General features: G+C 40.1%; 1 protein-coding gene across 1 annotated transcript; it reads right to left on the bottom strand.

Moving 5' to 3' along the window:
* Window positions 1–1,760: 1,760 nt before the first annotated feature.
* LOC110525114 (serine/threonine-protein phosphatase with EF-hands 2) lies at window positions 1,761–15,943 on the bottom strand. The gene is made up of 15 exons (XM_021605061.2): window positions 15,818–15,943; window positions 15,199–15,253; window positions 14,917–15,092; window positions 14,694–14,808; window positions 14,480–14,526; window positions 14,168–14,334; window positions 14,032–14,068; window positions 7,432–7,581; window positions 6,849–7,205; window positions 5,819–6,004; window positions 5,092–5,234; window positions 4,878–4,989; window positions 3,410–3,571; window positions 3,078–3,165; window positions 1,761–2,632 (listed from the first exon to the last, which is right to left on the bottom strand). Exons 1-15 carry the CDS (start codon window positions 15,941–15,943, stop codon window positions 2,379–2,381), a joined length of 2,175 nt encoding a protein of 724 aa, XP_021460736.2. The 3' UTR covers window positions 1,761–2,378.
* Between the last annotated feature and the right edge of the window lie 2,727 nt (window positions 15,944–18,670).

Below are 18,670 nucleotides of genomic sequence, written 5' to 3' on the forward strand. Positions count from 1 at the left end.
TAAAGCAAAAAAGAGACCATGTTTGTATGCGGCTTTATTAACTCAAGTATATATTTTTGTTACATTGTTTGCAAACTGTGACACATATTCATTCCAAAATAACATGCAAAACAACAAAATATAGACAGTACAGGTCAATGGTTTGGACACACCTACTCATTCAAGGGTTTTTCTTTATTTTTACTATTTTCTACGTTGTAGAATAATAGTGAAGACATCAAAACTATGAAATAACACATATGGAATCATGTAGTAATTTTATATTTGAGATTCTTCAAAGTAGCCACCCTTTGCCTTGACGACAGCTTTACAAACTCTTGGCATTCTCTCAACCAGCTTCATGAGATAGTCACCTGGAATGCATTTCAATTAACAGGTGTGCCTTGTTAAAAGTACATTTGTGGGGAACTTCTTTCCTTCTTAATGCGTTTCAGCCAATCAGTTGTGTTGTGACAAGGTAGGGGTGGTATACAGAAGATAGCCCTATTTGGTAAAAGGCCAAGTCCATATTATGGCAGGAACAGCTCAAATAAGAAAAGAGAAATGACAGTCCATCATTACTTGAAGACATGAAAGTCAGTCAATGAGGAACATTTCAAGAACTTTGAACGTTTCTTCAATTGCAGTAGCAAAAACCATCAAGTGCTATGTTGAGCTGGCTCTCATGAGGACCAGCACTGGAAAGGAAGACCCAAAGTTACCTCTGCTACAGAGGATAAGTTCATTAGAGTTAACTGCACCTCAAATTGCAGTTGAAATAAATGCTTCAAAGAGTTCAAGTAACAGGCACATTTCAACATCAACTGTTCACTGCATGAATCAGGCCTTCATGGTCGAATTGCTGCAAAGCAACCACTACTAAAGGACACCAAGAAGAAGAAGAGACTTGCTTGGGCCAAGAATCACGAGCAATGGACATTAGACCGGTGAAAATGTGTCCTTTGGTCTGATGAGTAGGTAAATGGACGATCTCCGCATGTGTGGTTCCCACCGTGAAGCATGGAGGAGGAGGTGTGATGGTGTGGGGGTGCTTTGCTGATGACACTGTCAGTGATTTATTTAGAATTTAAGGCACACCTAACCAGCATGGCTACGACAGAATTCTGCAGCAATACGCCATCCCATTTGGTTTGCGCTTAGTGGGACTATCATTTGTTTTCAACAGGACAATGACCCAACACACCTCCAGGCTGTGTAAGGGATATCTGACCAAGAAGGAGAGCGATGGAGTACTGCATCAGATGACCTGGCCTCCACAATCACCCGATCTCAACCCAACTGAGATGGTTTGGGGTGAGTTGGACCACAGAGTGAAGGAAAATCAGCCAACAAGTGCTCAGCTTATGTGGGAACTCCTGCAAGACTGCATTCCAGGTGAATCTGGATGAGAGAATACCAAGCATGTGCAAAGCTGTCATCAAGGCAAAGGGTTGCTACTTTTTGAAGAATCTAAAATATATAATGTATTTTGATTTGTTTAACTCTTTATTGGTTACTACATGATTCCGTATGTGTTATTTCATAGTTTTGATGTTTTCTCTATTATTCTACAATGTAGAAAATAGTCAAAAAATAAAGAAAAACCTTGGAATGAGTAGGTGTGTTCCAAACTTTTGACTGGTACTGTATATATATATATTTAACAGTTGGGGCTCAAAACAGGTGGGTCTCTGCCCCACCTGCCCTGAATGACGGAAAAGGACCAAGGGGACCTTGGAGATATATAACCTTACTGCCACATCCAGTGGACAGGTTGGCAATGACACGATTCAATCAGTACATTAATAAGAGTTTCACTAAAATGATGGAATGCTTTCCCTATTCTATCACTAAGGCACCAATAACAGTCCGGATCTATTTACATGAATCTGGCAAAAATATAATGTTTTTCATATTTGAACGTTTCAAATTATGTGCAAGTCACTCCGCTTGGAAGGACATCAACTATGACAACGTTGTGTATATTTGTTGTTGGCCTCTGCATCTGCATACATACTGAATTCATCCAAAACTACATCACTCTGTGGTGTCTTATTGAACTTCAACCTATGACGAAAATAAAATCCAGCCATACGCTCTAATCACCAAGGAGATGGTCTGCCAACCACCTTCTAGCCTAATCGACACTGCTGTAACACTCCATAGTCTCAGTGTCTCAATGTGCGTCAATGATCAAAGCAGCTTGTTGGCTTGTTTGTTTGTGCGCTACCTCCATAGCCCCTGAGGTAATAAACAAGCAGTCATTCTCTCTCTCCATACGGAACTTCTCCCACTAGTAGTAGTTTGTTGGTCTTGAGTGGATAGTGTCTGTTTTTTTTGTTTTTTTTACTCAAACTACTACATACTTGTTGGGCTTCCCCTCCAGTCCCACTAATCCCTCATATATTGGGGTCCCCCTCTAGTTTGGTCAGGTCAGTGGTGGTCCCCATAAACATGCTCTTTCCCCTCTCCAGCCGGCTTTTCTTGTCTGTCAGCCGGAAGGCCTCCATGAACTCATCGATGTCAATGTTGCCGTCCTGGTTGGTGTCTATGGTGACGGCCAGGTCCGAGATAGCCTCGTCAGTGATCTCCATCTTTAAGAAGGCACTCAGCAGCTTCCACGTCTGACGGAAGTCCTCCATTGTGATGAACCCTGGAAGGAGGCGGGAGGAGGGGGAGAGAGAGTGAAGGGAGAGACAGGAAAGAATGGTTGAGAGGAGAGGGAGGAGAGAGGGGAAGGAAAGATGGAGGAGAGGGGAAGGGAGGAGAGATGGAGAGCCAGTGGGATGAGGGGAGAGATAAGTAGCAGGGCTGGCGTCAGTTGGCTGGGTGTGATACTAGAAGACCAGTGGGTTAATCCTAAATCAATCTACTGCTGACGTTAGCGTTAACACCCCACAGACAGACTACAGGGAGGTTGGCCTCAATAAGTACGACATGTGTCTGAGTGTACTTACATATGTACCTTTGTAAACTATGCGCCCTAAACAAATAACACAGGTAACCAACCGGTAGTTGACGTCACGTCTTGTGCGATCAAAACGTTCACCTGAAGAAACAACACATGGAATGAAGGCGGAGTAAAGGAGTATTGTTACCTGAGTTGTCTAAATCCACTATTCTGAAGATGGTCTCCAAGGTGGCGCGATGGCGGTACAGGGTCTCCAGCAAACCCTGATCGATGTGCTGCATAGGCAATCAAGGGGAGAGTTGTCTGTGAACACCAATTGTTTTCTATGGCATCAGGTTTTGAAATAAGAGGTGTGTCATGACATACAGCTGTGTTCCCACAGAATGCTATATAACCATGTATGCTTGGACAAGACAAACAAACACAATTAACCTGTTGGGACAGAAGTATGTACATCCACAAGGATTTGATCAGTATCGTCAATATGGAAGTTAAATGACAGACGTAACATGCCATTACCTCCATTTGTGGCTCTTTTATGGAGAGTTCCTGGAACCACTCCTGGTAGTCCAACATGCCCCCCGGGGTCTTGCAGGTGGCCAGCTGAAAGCGCAGCATCCTCCAGGGTAGGCCTAGACGCAGCACACTCTCTACCGCCGTAGCCCAGTCATTCAGAGACACCTGCCCTGTGTTGGAGACAGGGAGGAGGGGACTGCTTAACATATACATATACACACATATATATATATATATATATATATATATATATATATATATATATACACACACACACACACACACACACACACACACACACACACACACACACACACACACACACACACACACACACACACGTATATATATATACAGTTGAAGTCGGAAGTTTACTTACACCTTAGCCAAATAGATGTAAACTCAGTTTTTCACAGTTCCTGACATTTAATCCTAATAAAAATTGTCTTAGGTCAGTTAGGATCACCACTTTATTTTAAGAACGTGAAATGTCAGAATAATAGTAGAGAGAATGATTTATTTCAGCTTTTATTTCTTTCATCACATTCCCAGTGAGTCAGAAGTTTACATACACTCAATTAGTATGGGTCAAACATTTTGGGTAGCCTTCCACAAGCTTCCCACAATAAGTTGGGTGAATTATGGCCCATTCCTCCTGACAGAGCTGGTGTAACAGAATCAGGTTTGTAGGCCTCCTTGCTCGCAGACGCTTTTTCAGTTCTGCCCTCAAATGTTCTATGGGATTGAGGTCAGGGCTTTGTGATGGCCACTCCAATACCTTGACTTTGTTGTCCTTAAGCCATTTTGACACAACTTTGGAAGTATGCTTGGGGTCATTGTCCATTTGGAAGACCCATTTGCGACCAAGCTTTAACTTCCTGACTGATGTCTTGAGATGTTGCTTCAATATATCCACTTAACTGTCCTTCTCATAATGCCATCAATTTTGTGAAGTGCACCAGTCCCTCCTGCAGCATAGCACCCCCACAACATGATGCTGCCACCCCGGTGCTTCACGGTTGGGATGTTGTTCTTCGGCTTGCAAGCCTCCCCCTTTTTCCTCCAAACAGAACGGTAATTATGGCCAAACAGTTATATTTTTGTTTCATCAGACCCCAGGACATTTCTCTAAAAAGTACGATCTTTGTCCTCATGTGCAGTTGCAAACCGTAGTCTGTTTTTTTTATGTGGTTTTGAGAGAACGAGAACAAGTTCTCCAACCAGGGCAGGGGGTGGTAGAAAAAAAAGAATCCAAAAGGATTCAAGTAATGTAATTTGATAGACTTAAATTGTATCTGCTAATTTCATAGCTGATCTAACCCCCCCCCCCCCCCCCAAAATAACCACAAAATAAGAGATATTATATCTCATGAAATATGAGTATAAACAATTAAAGGGTGTAAATTGTATTAAATCACATAAATCTTTATCCTTTGGGGGAATATTTGATCATGGCTATGTCAATTGATACGACACCTGTTTTGTCTTTGTCAAACTCTTGGAAGGCACTGACGAGGTCAGACTTGTGTGCAAACAGCTGTTCCCGCAGGACCTTGAGGGCTGAATGTTCCACCTTCCCCACACTGTAGTCCAGACAGGGAGAACAGATCAAACTCTGTGCACATCAATTTAATAATCTTAATTTTATTAATCTAAATAATTTTCCACTGTCTGTTGTAGCTTACTTTTTCCTGAGGGTGAGTTCTCGAGTCATACTGCTAGCCTGGTACTGAATCAAATAAGGCACTAGGTCTGGTCCCAATTTCACGTAGGCCCCTCTGTTGCTGCCCACTTCATAGTAGTTGGAGGCAGAGAACAGGGTGAGGACCTGTTGTACAAATTGTAAACAATACAGAATTACCAAATAGTGAAAAGCAGTGTTTTAGTTTCCAGAAACCTCTGGTACTGCACTTTCAAAGCAGACAAATGTAGGCTGACTAAAGCAAGTGAGCAGCAAATGTAGGCTCACCGGAACTGATTACTGGCACCTGTTACTCTTATAGAATATTAGCTAAAAAGTATGGTGGAGCAACTGCTCTGCTCTGCCAAGTGAGATAAGACTTTAGTGTAGGCCTATGTCACGACAGGGCAGTGGGCATAAATGGGACTTAGCATTCAAAATATGCCATTACCAAGGCCAGGAGTTGTTCCTGGCCACATGACCTGACTAGGACAAACTTGTGGCCCTAGTTATAGCGCATAAGGAGGGTCTAGAGTGTTTTATGATCAGGTCACGTCTCAGAGTATTGCTGATCTGACATCAGATTTGCCGTTTAGATCATAATGAATATGGTTATATGGACAGGTGGAAGTGTAATATATACTCCTACTCTGAGACACTGTTTGGATAGAGGCCCTAGTCTTACCCATCTTATCTAATCCCTTAGACACCTTTAGCCTGACTGTTCTCACCCTGCGGTTGTGGCAAAACTCGTAGCCATCCTGCTTGCACTCGTGGGAGCGGATGATGAGCTGCATGTTGTGTCTGTCCAGGAAGTCCTGAGTGACGTCTGGCCCCCAGTAGCAGCCTCCTCCCCGCACTTCGTTGGGTATGCAGCCGTTCTGAGACATGGGGTCACTCCACAGTAGGTCCAGAATCTAGTCATATAAATAATACATTGTAAAATTATTAGCATTTTTGTCAGACCCAAGGACGCTTATATTATATCAGAGTATATACTACATACTGCTGACAATCATTCACCATTTGGAGACAGATTTTCCTTAAAATACTGTGATGGATTCAGTTGAATAACTATTGTACTGTAAGACACATTAACCTTCACCATTGAGTTAAAGTGAAGAAAACAAAATGTAGTTGGCTCCTCTTGTAAAATTAGGGTTTGTCCTGAAAAGTGTCTGCTTGTAAAACAGATGGCAAATTGGAAAACAAGATTGTTATTCAGGTTGACGGATTAACGGTCCTCTGTTTTAGTCTGTCTGTGACTAAGTAAGTGACTGTAGGCAGGTTGGCATTTACTGTCATGAGTCTTGCTCTGGAGGCAGCTCTGCAGAGTGGTGACTAACTGGCACAGCCAAAAAGTCATAAAACCTGATTTTAAACCCAACCCTAACCTTAACTCTAACCTTAACCACACTGTAAACCCTAATGCCTTAAACTAAGATTTTTGTTTTCATTAATTTGTATTATATAGACTTGCCTACCTTTGATCTAGTGGAAACCTCTCTGTTCCGGCTCAAGGGAAAGAATCATGACAATAAATGTCAATCTGCGACATACACAAACAGAGCATCGAGCACTCCTAGTGCTGAGGTGGTGTTTAACAACCAATCATGAGTAACTGACTGAGTATCGAACCTGTATAGAGCTAAAGGCTAAAGTCGTCAGGTCTCAGACAAGGTTTACTGTTACTCATCACACAGCACAGCTCACCAAACCACCTCTCTAGTCTACAACACATCCCCAGCCGGAATTCCTCACCTGTTTCCACTCCTCTACGGTAGTGTCTGCTGTGTCGGTGGATTCCTGCGATGCTGAGGAGACGGCCAGGTTATTGAGTTCCCCCTGACTGTGGCTGAAGCCGCCCTTGATGAAGCCGGACTGCCTCCGCCGCACCTCTATCTCCTCGTCAACGGTCCGGGGGACCCTGCCGGAAAAGTCCTGGAGTGAGCGGCGCTGGAAGCCATCCCGGGGTCCGAAGGAGTTGGCCTTGATCAGGGAGACCCGGCGCTGGTTGTTCTTGGTGCCTGACAGGTCGTCTTCCATGTCCAAGTCCACAGAGGACTGACTCACTGGGTATTGTGTCCTCTTCTTAGGAGGCCTCAGGGCTGACACGTACTGGGAGACGACAGAGAAATAGAGATAGAGAAACGGGGAGGGAGAGAGAACACAAAAGCATTATTTCAATTATATGAAATAATGTATTAACATTTACATCTGTCCTCTTTGTCAGTCCGTGGAAATGGACCGTTTTCCCTTTTCTTCATGTGTTTGTAGTGTATGTTCCACCATATTTTTGATTGATTGATAGAAACTACATTTGTCTAGAGAAAGTCTCACTTACTTTGTGTCTGTCCACTCTGGCTATGAGGCAGAGGTCCGTGGTGTTGGAGATGCCCCCATGCAGGATCAACACTTTCTGATCGATGACTGTTGCCAGGGGCAACCAGCTGAAGATCTTCTGAAGCAGCTTTAGGATCCTCTTGCCGTGCATCTGAGGACAAGGGAAAAGAACTACAATTATAATTCATCACTGCATTGTTGAATAGATGAGACGAGTGTGACATTTTGTCCCTATATGTGCCAGCAAAGTTGGGAATTGTGTTTAAAAAATGTATGTCAAACTGATCTGGCTTTTAAACCAGTGTAAACAACTAATCACTTTAGCTGTACTGTTTTGATGCATGTTTAGAATCTGGGTAAAGATCCAAGAGTGCATTGCTGCGTGGGCGTAAGTACAGTAAAGCCACTGATCATCCTGACTCGCTGTAACCTGTAACCGGCACATTGAGAGAACACTGATGACCTTAAGTCATCTTGTTTAGCAACCTCTTAATCCTTTTACTGGACGTTACGAGTCAGTGAGTGACCCACATTGAATGTGGAAATACACCCCTTTTAAACTCTGAGCAATGAGCGAGTCAATTGCAGTTTATAGTTGTGATTCCAAGTTATCGAAGTATTAAATAAAGATACTATTTAGATAGCAAAGAGATTTTCCTGATGTTTTATAAGTAGGATAAAGAGGATTTAATGCCATATGGTCAACAAACTATTCTGAACATCCTGCACGTATTTACAGTCCTACATGAGACTGACATCAGACTTCAGTGAGCTTGTGGGCATGGCCCTAATTTGTGAGTTCTCTGTCACCTGGAGCTGCATGGCAAATGGTTCAGGAACACAAGGATAGGACAATGCCCAAAGACTGGTCAGCCCTTCCTCCTCTGGGGGGCCAAAATGAACAGTTGAAGTTGGAAGTTTACATACACTTAGGTTGGAGTCATTAACTCGTTTTTCAACCACTCCACAAATTTCTTGTTAACAAACTATACTTTTGGCAAGTCGGTTAGGACATCTACTTTGTGCATGACACAAGTACTTTTTCCAACAATTGTTTACAGACAGATAATTTCACTTATAATTCAATATATCACAATTCCAGTGGGTCAGAAGTTTACATACAGTAAGTTGACTGTGCCTTTAAACAGCTTGGAAAATTCCAGAAAATTATGTCATGGATATTGAAGCTTCTGATAGGCTAATTAACATAATTTGAGTGAATTGTAGGTGTACCTGTGGATGTATTTCAAGGCCTACCTTCGAACTCAGTGCCTCTTTACTTGACATTGTGGGAAAATCAAAAGAAATCAGCCAAGACCTCAGAAAAGAAATTGTAGACCTCCACAAGTCTGGTTCATCCTTGGGAGAAATTTCCAAATGCCTGAAGGTACCACGTTCATCTGTACAATTAATAGTACGCAAGTATAAACACCATGGGACCACGCAGCCGTCATACCGCTCAGGAAGGAGACACGTTCTGTCTCCTTGAGATTAACGTACTTTGGTGCGAAAAGTGCAAGTCAATCCCAGAAACAACAGCAAAGGACCTTGTGAAGATGCTGGGGAAACAGGTACAAAAGTCTCTATATCCACAGTAAAACGAGTCCTATATCGACATAACCTGAAAGGCTGCTCAGCAAGGAAGAAGACACTGCTCCGAAACTGCCATAAAAAAGCCAGACTATGTGTGGGCAGAACTGAAAAAGCGTCTGCGAGCAAGGAGGCCTACAAACCTTACTCAGTTACACCAGCTCTGTCAGGAGGAATGGGCCAAAATCCACCCAACTTATTGTGGGAAGCTTGTGGAAGGCTACCCGAAACGTTTGACCTAAGTTAAACAATTTAAAGGCAATGCTACCAAATACTAATTGAGTGTATGTAAACTTCTGACCCACTGGGAATGTGATGAAAGAAATAAAAGCTGAAATAAATCATTCTATCTACTATTATTCTGACATTTCATATTTTTTAAATAAAGTAGTGATCCTAACTGACCTAAGACAGGGAATAATTTTTACTAGGATTAAATGTCAGGAATTGTGAAAAACTGAGTTTAAATGTATTTGGCTAAGGTGTAAGTAAACTTCTGACTTCAACTGTGTCTCTCTGGTACAGTATCCAGAACATTGAATATTGAATGTGATAGAATAATACTATAGTATCCATGTATAGTTTCTATCTGAAACTTGTTCACTGAGGATACCTCTATATACAGTACCAGTCAAAAGTTGGACACAACTACTCATTCAAGGTTTTTTTTTTTTTTTTTTACTATTTTTTACATTGTAGAATAATAGTGAAAATATAGTCAAAATAGTGAAAATAATAGTCAAAACTATGAAATTACACATATGGAATCATGTAGTAACCAAAAAAGTGTTAACTTCATATGGCTGCAGGGGCAGTATTGAGTAGCTTGGATGAAAAGGTGCCCATTGTAAACGGCCAGCTCCTCAGTCTCAGTTGCTAATATATGCATATTATTATTAGTATTGGATAGAAAACACTCTAAAGTTTCCAAAACTGTCAAAATATTGTTCGTGAGTTTAACAGAACTGATATTGCAGGCGAAATCCTGAGGAAAATCAAAACAGGAAGTTGCTTCTATTTTGATAACTCCATGTTCCATAGCCTCACTTTGCTGGATTTAAAGGGATATGAACCAGATTCATTTTCCTATCACTTCCTCAAGGTGTCAACAGTCTTCAGACATAGTTTCAGGCTTTTATTTTGAAAAATGAGCCAGAACGATAACATCGCGTCAAGTGGTCACATGAGTTTTGCTTGCGCAACAGAATTTGGACAGCCATTGTTTTTCCCTCTCCTACTGTGAAAGACATTTGCGGTTCATATATTATCGATTATATATTTTAAAAACAACCTGAGGATTGATTATAAAAAATATTTGACATGTTTCTGTGGACATTATGGAAACTATTTGGAATTTTTGTCTGCGTTGTTGTTACCGCTCTTTCCTGTGGATATCTGAACATAACGCGACAAACAAACAGAGGTATTTTGGATATAAAAATCATCTTTATGGAACAAACTGAACATTTGTTGTGTAACTGGGAGTCTCGTGAGTGAAAACATCTGAAGATCATCAAAGGTAAACGATTAATTTGATTGCCTTTCTGATTTTCGTGACCGAGCTACCTGATGCTAAGTGTACTTAATGTTTTATTGTGCGATCGATAAACTTACACAAACGCTTGGATTGCTTTCGCTGTAAAGCATCATTTCAAAATCTGACACGACAGGTGGATTAACAAAAGGCTAAACTGTGTTTTCCTATATTGCACTTGTGATTTCATGAATATAAATATTTATAGTAATATTTATTGTATGTAGCGCTATGCTATTCAGCGGTTGTTGATGACACTTATCCCGATAGGGGGATTGCAGCCATAACAAGTTAAACAAATCAAAATAGATTTTAGATTTTTCAATGTAGCCACCTTTTGCCTTGATGACAGCTTTGCAAACTCTTGGCATTCTCTCAACCAGCTTCGCGAGGAGTGCTTTTCCAACAGTCTTGAAAGAGATCCCACATATGCTGAGCACTTGGCTGATTTTCCTTCTTGGTCAAATAGACCTTACACAGCCTGGAAGTGTGTTTTGGGTCATTGTCCTGTTGAAAACAAATGATAGTCCCACTAAGCGCAAACCAGATGGGATTGCATATCGCTGCAGAATGCTGTGGTAGCCATGCTGGTTAAGTGTGCCTTGAATTCTAAATAAATCACTCACAGTGTCACAAGTAAAGCACCCCCACACCATCACAACTCCTCCTCCACTTTTCTCGGTGGGAACCACACATGCGGAGATCATCTGTTCACTTACTCTGCGTCTATAAAGACATGGCGGTTGGAACCAAAAATCTCACATTTGGACTCATCAGACCAAAGGACAGATGTCCACTGGTCTAATGTCCATTGCTAGTGTTTCTTGGCTCAAGTCTCTTCTTCTTATTGGTGTCCTCTAGTAGTGTTTTTTTTGTTGTTGCAGAAATTCGACCATGAAGGCCTGATTCACGCAGTCTCCTCTGAACAGTTGAGGTTGAGATGTGTCTGTTACTTGAACTCTGTGAAGCATTTATTTGGCCTGCAATCTGAGGTGCAGTTAACTCTAATGAACTTATCCCCTGCAGCAGAGGTAACTCTGGGTCTTCCTCTCCTGTGGCGGACCTCATGAGAGCCAGTTTCATCATAGCTCTTGATGGTTTTGCGACTGCACTTGAAGAAAGGTTCAACAGATTATTACTTACAATAACGGCCTACCCCAGCCAAACCCTCCCCGGGATCGAACCTTCTAGCATGGCCAGTTGTGATACAGCCCGGGATCGAACCCTCTAGCACTGCCTCTAACACTGCGATGCAGTGCCTTAGACTACCCAATCAGGATCCCTAATTCCACAAATTAACAAGGCACACCTGTTAATGCATTCCAGGTGACTATCTCATGAAACAGGTTGAGAGAATGCCAAGTGTGTGCAAAGCTGTCATCAAGGGAAAGGGTGGCTACTTTGAAGAATCTCAAATATAATACATATTTTGATTTGATGAACACTGTTTTGGTTACTACATGATTCCGTATGTGTTATTTCATAGTTTTGATGTCTTCACTATTATTCTACAATGTATAACCTTCAGATGTTATATATTGAATTAAATGCCTTTGCTCTCTCTCTTATCCTGTATCCAGTCCATGGAGGAAGGTTGTATGATCAATTCTCATTTCCTAGGCTTCTAGGCCTCTGGCCTAGTAAGCATCTCTTTGTCCATGCTTTGCCTTATAAATTAACCTTAGAATATATATGCTAGAATAATGATTTGTTGATCTCAGTATTGCCTTGTAAATGAAGCTTTATGCCTTGTATGAGAACCCATTCATTTTATTAAGTTATTAAATAGTACTTTCTTTGATATTCACTTCTCATGACCATTCATTGATCTTAGTCAGCTAAACCCATAATAGTTTTATATTTTCTTCCGGGGGTGGATCAGCTTTAATAGTGCAGATAGATTGTAGCTTTCGTCAATGTAATTGTCTGCATCATTTCCAATCCCCCATATATTTTTTTGTAAATATATGTAATCTCAAATATAATATAGATTTTGATTTGATTAACACTTTTCTGGTTACTATGTGATTCCATAGGTGTTATTTCATAGTTTTGATGTATTCACTATTATTCTACAATGTAGAAAAGATTCAAACTAAAGAAAAACCCTTGAATGAGTAGGTGTGTCCAAACGTTTGACTGGTACAGTATGTATGATCTCTGTGGTTACACATATCTGTACACATGTATACATACATGTCTATTTTAAATATTTGTTCCTTTATTATTTTCTCCTAACCCTACCACCCCTCCCATAATTACTTCCAGCTTATACATACTATATAGATTTTATAGACATAGTGTATTTTACAATAGTTATCTTTTGTTTGTTTTTAATCCCATCCTTCAAACATCATCAACCCCTCCCATCTATTTCTGAAGCCCATCCAGTTAAATTTTGCCATATATTTTTAACTGTGCTGAGTCATAAAATTCTGAACCTATATACAATTTACAGACACAGTATATTTCACATTAGTTATGTTGTTTTTAATCCCACCCTTCAGCTCCACTCGACCTCTCCCATCTATCTCTTAACACCATTCATTTATTTTACTTTTTTATTAGGCATTCAACTGTGTTATGTTTCACAAAAGTTCTGAACCTTTCTATTCTCATAGTTGCTACTGATTGCAAATTAAAGATAACATTTTTTTCTAAAAGTATTATTATATTATTGAATCCATAATACTTTATTGTGCATGGTTCAACTGTAGTCTCTTGCATATTGCTAATTGAATTTATGGAGTCAGATAAACATTTTAATAGGCTAATTGCTAGGTCTTATTACGAGTCGCATGTGAGGCATTTATAATATCATATGCACTGTATTATATAATATATTATTATAAAATATATTATATGTATTATATGCACATGTCAAATATTTCGGCCCACGACAAGTTCATCTTGTGTTAGTGATCTAGAAGAAAAAGAAATGCACACCTATTAAGACGAGGTGCTGGCTAGCGGAGTGGAAACTTGAAAATAAAAGAGAGCCGCACACTCTAGGAGCTCAGATGCAAAAATGTAATACCAACGTTTCGACAGCCAAGCTGTCTTCATCAGGGTCTAATCACAAACACTGCGGGATGACTCGTTTATATAGTGTCAAAAGACACAGGTGTCTGTAATCATGGCCAGGAGTGGCCTAATATCATTGGTTAATAATCAAATATTAAAATGTCATACAAAGAACAGCATACAAACAAATGGATAGCATACGATCATAGATTAATTTGACTATACAAGTTTACACACAATTACAATGGCAAAGTCACAATAATCACAAGAATGGCTTCAGATCAAAGTCTACGTTGAGACCGAAAGGCGCAAGGGTCTTTAAATTAAAGATCCAGGCAGCCTCTCGTTTTAACAATAAATTATCAAGGTCACCCCCTCTCCTCATCTTGTGTTAGTCAACACTTCACCAGGATGTGTTCTTTATTTATTTAACTTTTCTAAAATGAAACCTACCTTGTATTTCCCCAACACCTCCTTGGTGAAGCCATACCTAAACAAACAACAAAGATATACCAGAGTTGAAAATATGTGATTGTTTAAATGATTAAATAGATTGAATTGGTACATGATCAGTGTTTTGACTGTACACCTCAAGTTGACAATATGGTCTTCATGGTTTCCCCTGTTGAGGTGAACATCGTTTGGATACACGAGCAGGAAGGCAAAAAGGATGAGGAGAATCTCAATGGAATCTTTGCCTCGATCAACAAAGTCTCCATTGAAAACATATGGCCGATCCAATGATGGCATGCCATTCTACAGGGGAAACAATAAACACAACAGACTATGAATACCTTAAATGTATATCTTCATATCTGTTATGGGGGAAAGTTTCAACCAAAATAATGATTTAATTTCATATGTATTTAGCTGATAAATTGTAGCAGGTGACGCACAGTACCTTGTAAAATATCAACAGCAGGTCTTCAAGCTGCCCATGTAAATCACCTTGGATGAAACAATGCTGTATCAATACACTGATATAACCATTACAGTTTATCATTTACCAATATTTGTATAATTTAAAGTATATAAAAAAAAAATTGAAAAGGGTTGCTCTCCTCAATGAGGTGAATCGAGACAACAACAAAAAACGGTGGTGATTTATTACTCACCACAAACAGTGATTTCTTTGCTGTGACAGGTGGAGATTCGACTGATATTTGGCAGCTTTCGGAGTAACTTCCATGTTTCCAGGAGAAGTTGGAGAACGTACCGAGAGTGGAGCTGCTACTGGGAGAAACAGTTGTGTAGTGAAGGGGATTTGTGATAAAGCTAAAGCGCTATAGTTAGGAACAGAGAATCAATTTCATTCTAACTGTACATAAATGCACCTACTCTTTTATTCCTGAAGGCCTCTACCATGGAAGCCACTTGTTCCACAGTAAGAGGGAAGATGAGACGGGGACCTGAGTAGATCTCTGGCACCTCAATATTCTTATAGCAGAAGTGCCTCTCCCACTCTGTATCGCGGCACACTTCATTCTCTCTGAATATGTGGGAGATTAAGTTGCCTGTAGTGGAGAAACCACAGGTATAATATGACAACTTTCGTGAAAACAGAAATAAGGGTCCCAATTGTATACAAAAGCCACAACAGAAGGGCAGGGAAAGTCTTACGTTCAGTGCTAGTTGGGTTGAAGTTGTCCATGAGGTAGCCAAGGAAATTGTAAAGCTGCATAGAAAAGAGAGAGATAGACATTTTTTAGCAAAGTTTCACAAAGTATTCTATAAGTAGCTATTCGCCAGGGGAACTGTATGATTGTGTTGAATTACTATGTATTAAACCTTTCCTCACACAAAGTAAATACTAGTATTGCACTTTTGGATGATTTATTTGCTATGTAAAAAAACATCTAAAGTTAATCAATCTTTTACTTTCTTATTTTTTCTACTTTCATATGCCATGTCCTTCAAAGCACAGGAGGATACTAATTGGAGGTTACACCATTATAGGGGAGAACGGGCTCGTTGTAATGGCTGGAGCAGAATGGTATCATATACATCAAACACATGGTTTGATGCCAATCCATTTGTTCAGTTCCAGCCATTATTATGAGCCATCCTCCCCTCAGCAGCCTCCACTGCTTCGAAGGTAGTGTACCAATTCATGGGGAACATCTGGGGGGAGGGGCATGAACCAGCTACCATGTAAGTTGTAAGGCAAGTGCACTACCAACTGTGCCATAAAGTCTCTGGCAGTTGTACACTAATATACAGGGTGACTACAGTGTCTCACTTTGATCTGGGCCTGCTCCCCAGAGTATTCTATAGACTGGAAGATGTTCCAGGTGTATCTGCGTCTCATCTCCATACGAGCCACATATTGACGGTACCAGCGCTGGATCAACACAGCTGCCTTCATCGCTGTTGGACAGAATAGAGAGAGACCATTCAGTGCTAGACCAAGACCCACGAACATGCCTGTGTATGTTCATGCATTATGTGGTTGTATGTCTCTAGGGGGGTCACAACAGTAGAGTATTAGATATATAATCACAACAGTATTATAACAAGGACAGATCATTGATTGCCCTGATTTATCAATGCCATGTCTGGACATTGTGTAACAAATACTGTTCTGGTCCCAGTCCACCCTTGCTAACGGGACACAACAACATACTGTCCAACAAAAGCCAGACCACTACAGCCTTGACCTTTGACCCAGACTGACCCTGCAGTAAACATTCCATCTGTTTCCTGTTACCTGCTACCTTACAAGTAAACAACATCAACATAGAAGGGAAGCATTTGGGCTTACATGTGATGGCTTCATGTAGCATTGCAGGTACAGAAAAATAAGAGAAAATACATGACATTATTTCACACACACACAAATAGGTTAGGATTTGAGGTAAAGGCGATAAAGTCACCATTATTCTGTGTATACTGCAAATTGGTCTACATTTTCTAGAGGGCAATGCTTTATCTTTGTAGAAATTGCTTGAACATCGCTAAAATAAAAAAAGAGCACACACATCCTATAAAGGCTCCTACACATCTATCCAACTACAGCCAACCCAACCGGCTATAGATCATCATCAATATTTAGTTGGCTGTAATTGGATAATTGTGTTGAAGTCTTTATAAAGCATGGAGAAATGGATACATTATCAATGTTTCTCAATCTCCAGTAGGTGGATCGGCATTGTTCCCTGAAATGGTTACCAGACAGAAATTTAGTCAGCTCTCATTAAAGTGATGCTCCAAAGCATTTGTATAATATCAGCCAGTAGCTTTGAAAGTAATGCTCACGAGCCAAAATGGGTCCCCGAAAATGTTGCTAAATTGTTTAGTACATCATCCATTTCGTATGATATGTTATGAAATGTTTTTGCAATTCGTATGATATGTTAAGAATTCCAATTCATACAACATGTTACTAATTTGTAAGGGGCTGATTCAGACTTAGAAAATGTAGGCCTTTCCTATGCACGCCTTTCTTATGCACTTCTCAGTATTTGGTTTTCAGACTTTCCTTATTCAGTCACTTAGAGCACTCTGCGGGCGTGGTTACCTAGCACGATTGAAATAAATGTAATTCAACTGCTGAAAACCCTCCTACTTGCTGGCCAACATATTTTCTCGTAGAGTTTTCATTCAATAAGGTTTCCAGTACATTTATCTTGAGCCATCCCTTTAAATACGGTGTCCCTTTTATTTTGAAGTTTGTCAACAGACTCTAGAATATATGGAGAGAGCGGGTTCAGAATATCAGGAATCAATGAAAGAAAGTCATCTAAATATATTCGTTTCCGTTTGACCACAAATTGGTAGATTAATAAATACTCTGATCTTGTAGATTATTTAATGTTAGGAAATTATTTTTGTATCAGAGAGAGAGAGCCTTTATGCACAAAATATATGGATTCATCAAAAAATACAGTGGTTTGACTTATCCTGAAAGTTGCCTTATTCAGTTCTTCAACCCATGGTAATGTTGGAAGATAAGTCTATATAGAATTATAGTAGGGAGAATAGTGTACAATAGTAGGCTATATATACCCTTGTCTATTGCCTGCTCTTGTCTGCACTAACCATTGGCTTCAAACGGTTACAGTTTGGTCTGCGTTCTGCTCCATAACCATTTCATTAGCCTACATGTTTTTTTTGTCCACCTCACTGATCCTCAGCAACAACCACACGGCCGTGACGACATTTACAGAGGAAGCAAATGAAAGTAAACAAAACAAAGTATGAAATAAAAATGTAGGCTATACCAACTAAAGGGGCCTTACAGTAAATTGACAGTTGAATATGTGTGGTTATTAGGCCTACTGACAGTCGACACTGATAGTGGCTAATATTTATCATGATAGAAATATGAAATAGAGAAAGTCGAGATAGCCTATAAGTAAGACATTCGAGAGTACCCATCCCTGCAAGTTAAAAGACTGTACAATTTTAATTCTGCATAATGGTACAGCATATTCACTTTAATGTGGGAAAGTTGATATGTTGCTTCAGTTTGCTGCTACAGTATATGAGTGGTTTCACATTTGTCTCCAGCGTCTATAAGATAAAAATATGTCTAAAACAAATGTCATTTGTATTTACAATCCCCTTATCCAAACGGATTACTCATTTACCTAGCTCACATCAATAGCTCTTATCAATTTGTAACCGGTTCGTTAGACCTTATTCATGGAATCCTCACATGTAAAGGTAGTGGAATTATTAGGGAATGAAGTCAAGGTCAGAATACGGGGTATCTGCCTCACCTTCATTTATTCAATCTCCACCCAAAACGAATAGCAGGTGAATAGCATAATATTCTCAGGCTTAAATTCAATGTCAGAATACGCATAGAGAGAAAAGTGTATAAAGGGGAATTGCGTTCCATTTACACTGCTTAATGCGGCAATCAGCAGTTGAAACAATAAAGTGAAGTCCCTATTTTGGTAAAAGCTGAGGGATGGGACTGGAGAAATGTAACCACTCTCAAAGACATAGGCAGGGCTATGGATGCAAGGACTAACAATCCATGATATCAAAATGATAGTTTTAACCATGTTTTGCGGTTACATAGTGTTTGTTTACATTTACTTTATTAGAAACATTGGAGTAAAAGAAGCTTATATTTTCTGATGGG

This window comes from Oncorhynchus mykiss, chromosome 6, assembly GCF_013265735.2.
Source record: "Oncorhynchus mykiss isolate Arlee chromosome 6, USDA_OmykA_1.1, whole genome shotgun sequence".
In the NCBI taxonomy this organism is placed as follows: Eukaryota; Metazoa; Chordata; class Actinopteri; order Salmoniformes; family Salmonidae; genus Oncorhynchus; species Oncorhynchus mykiss.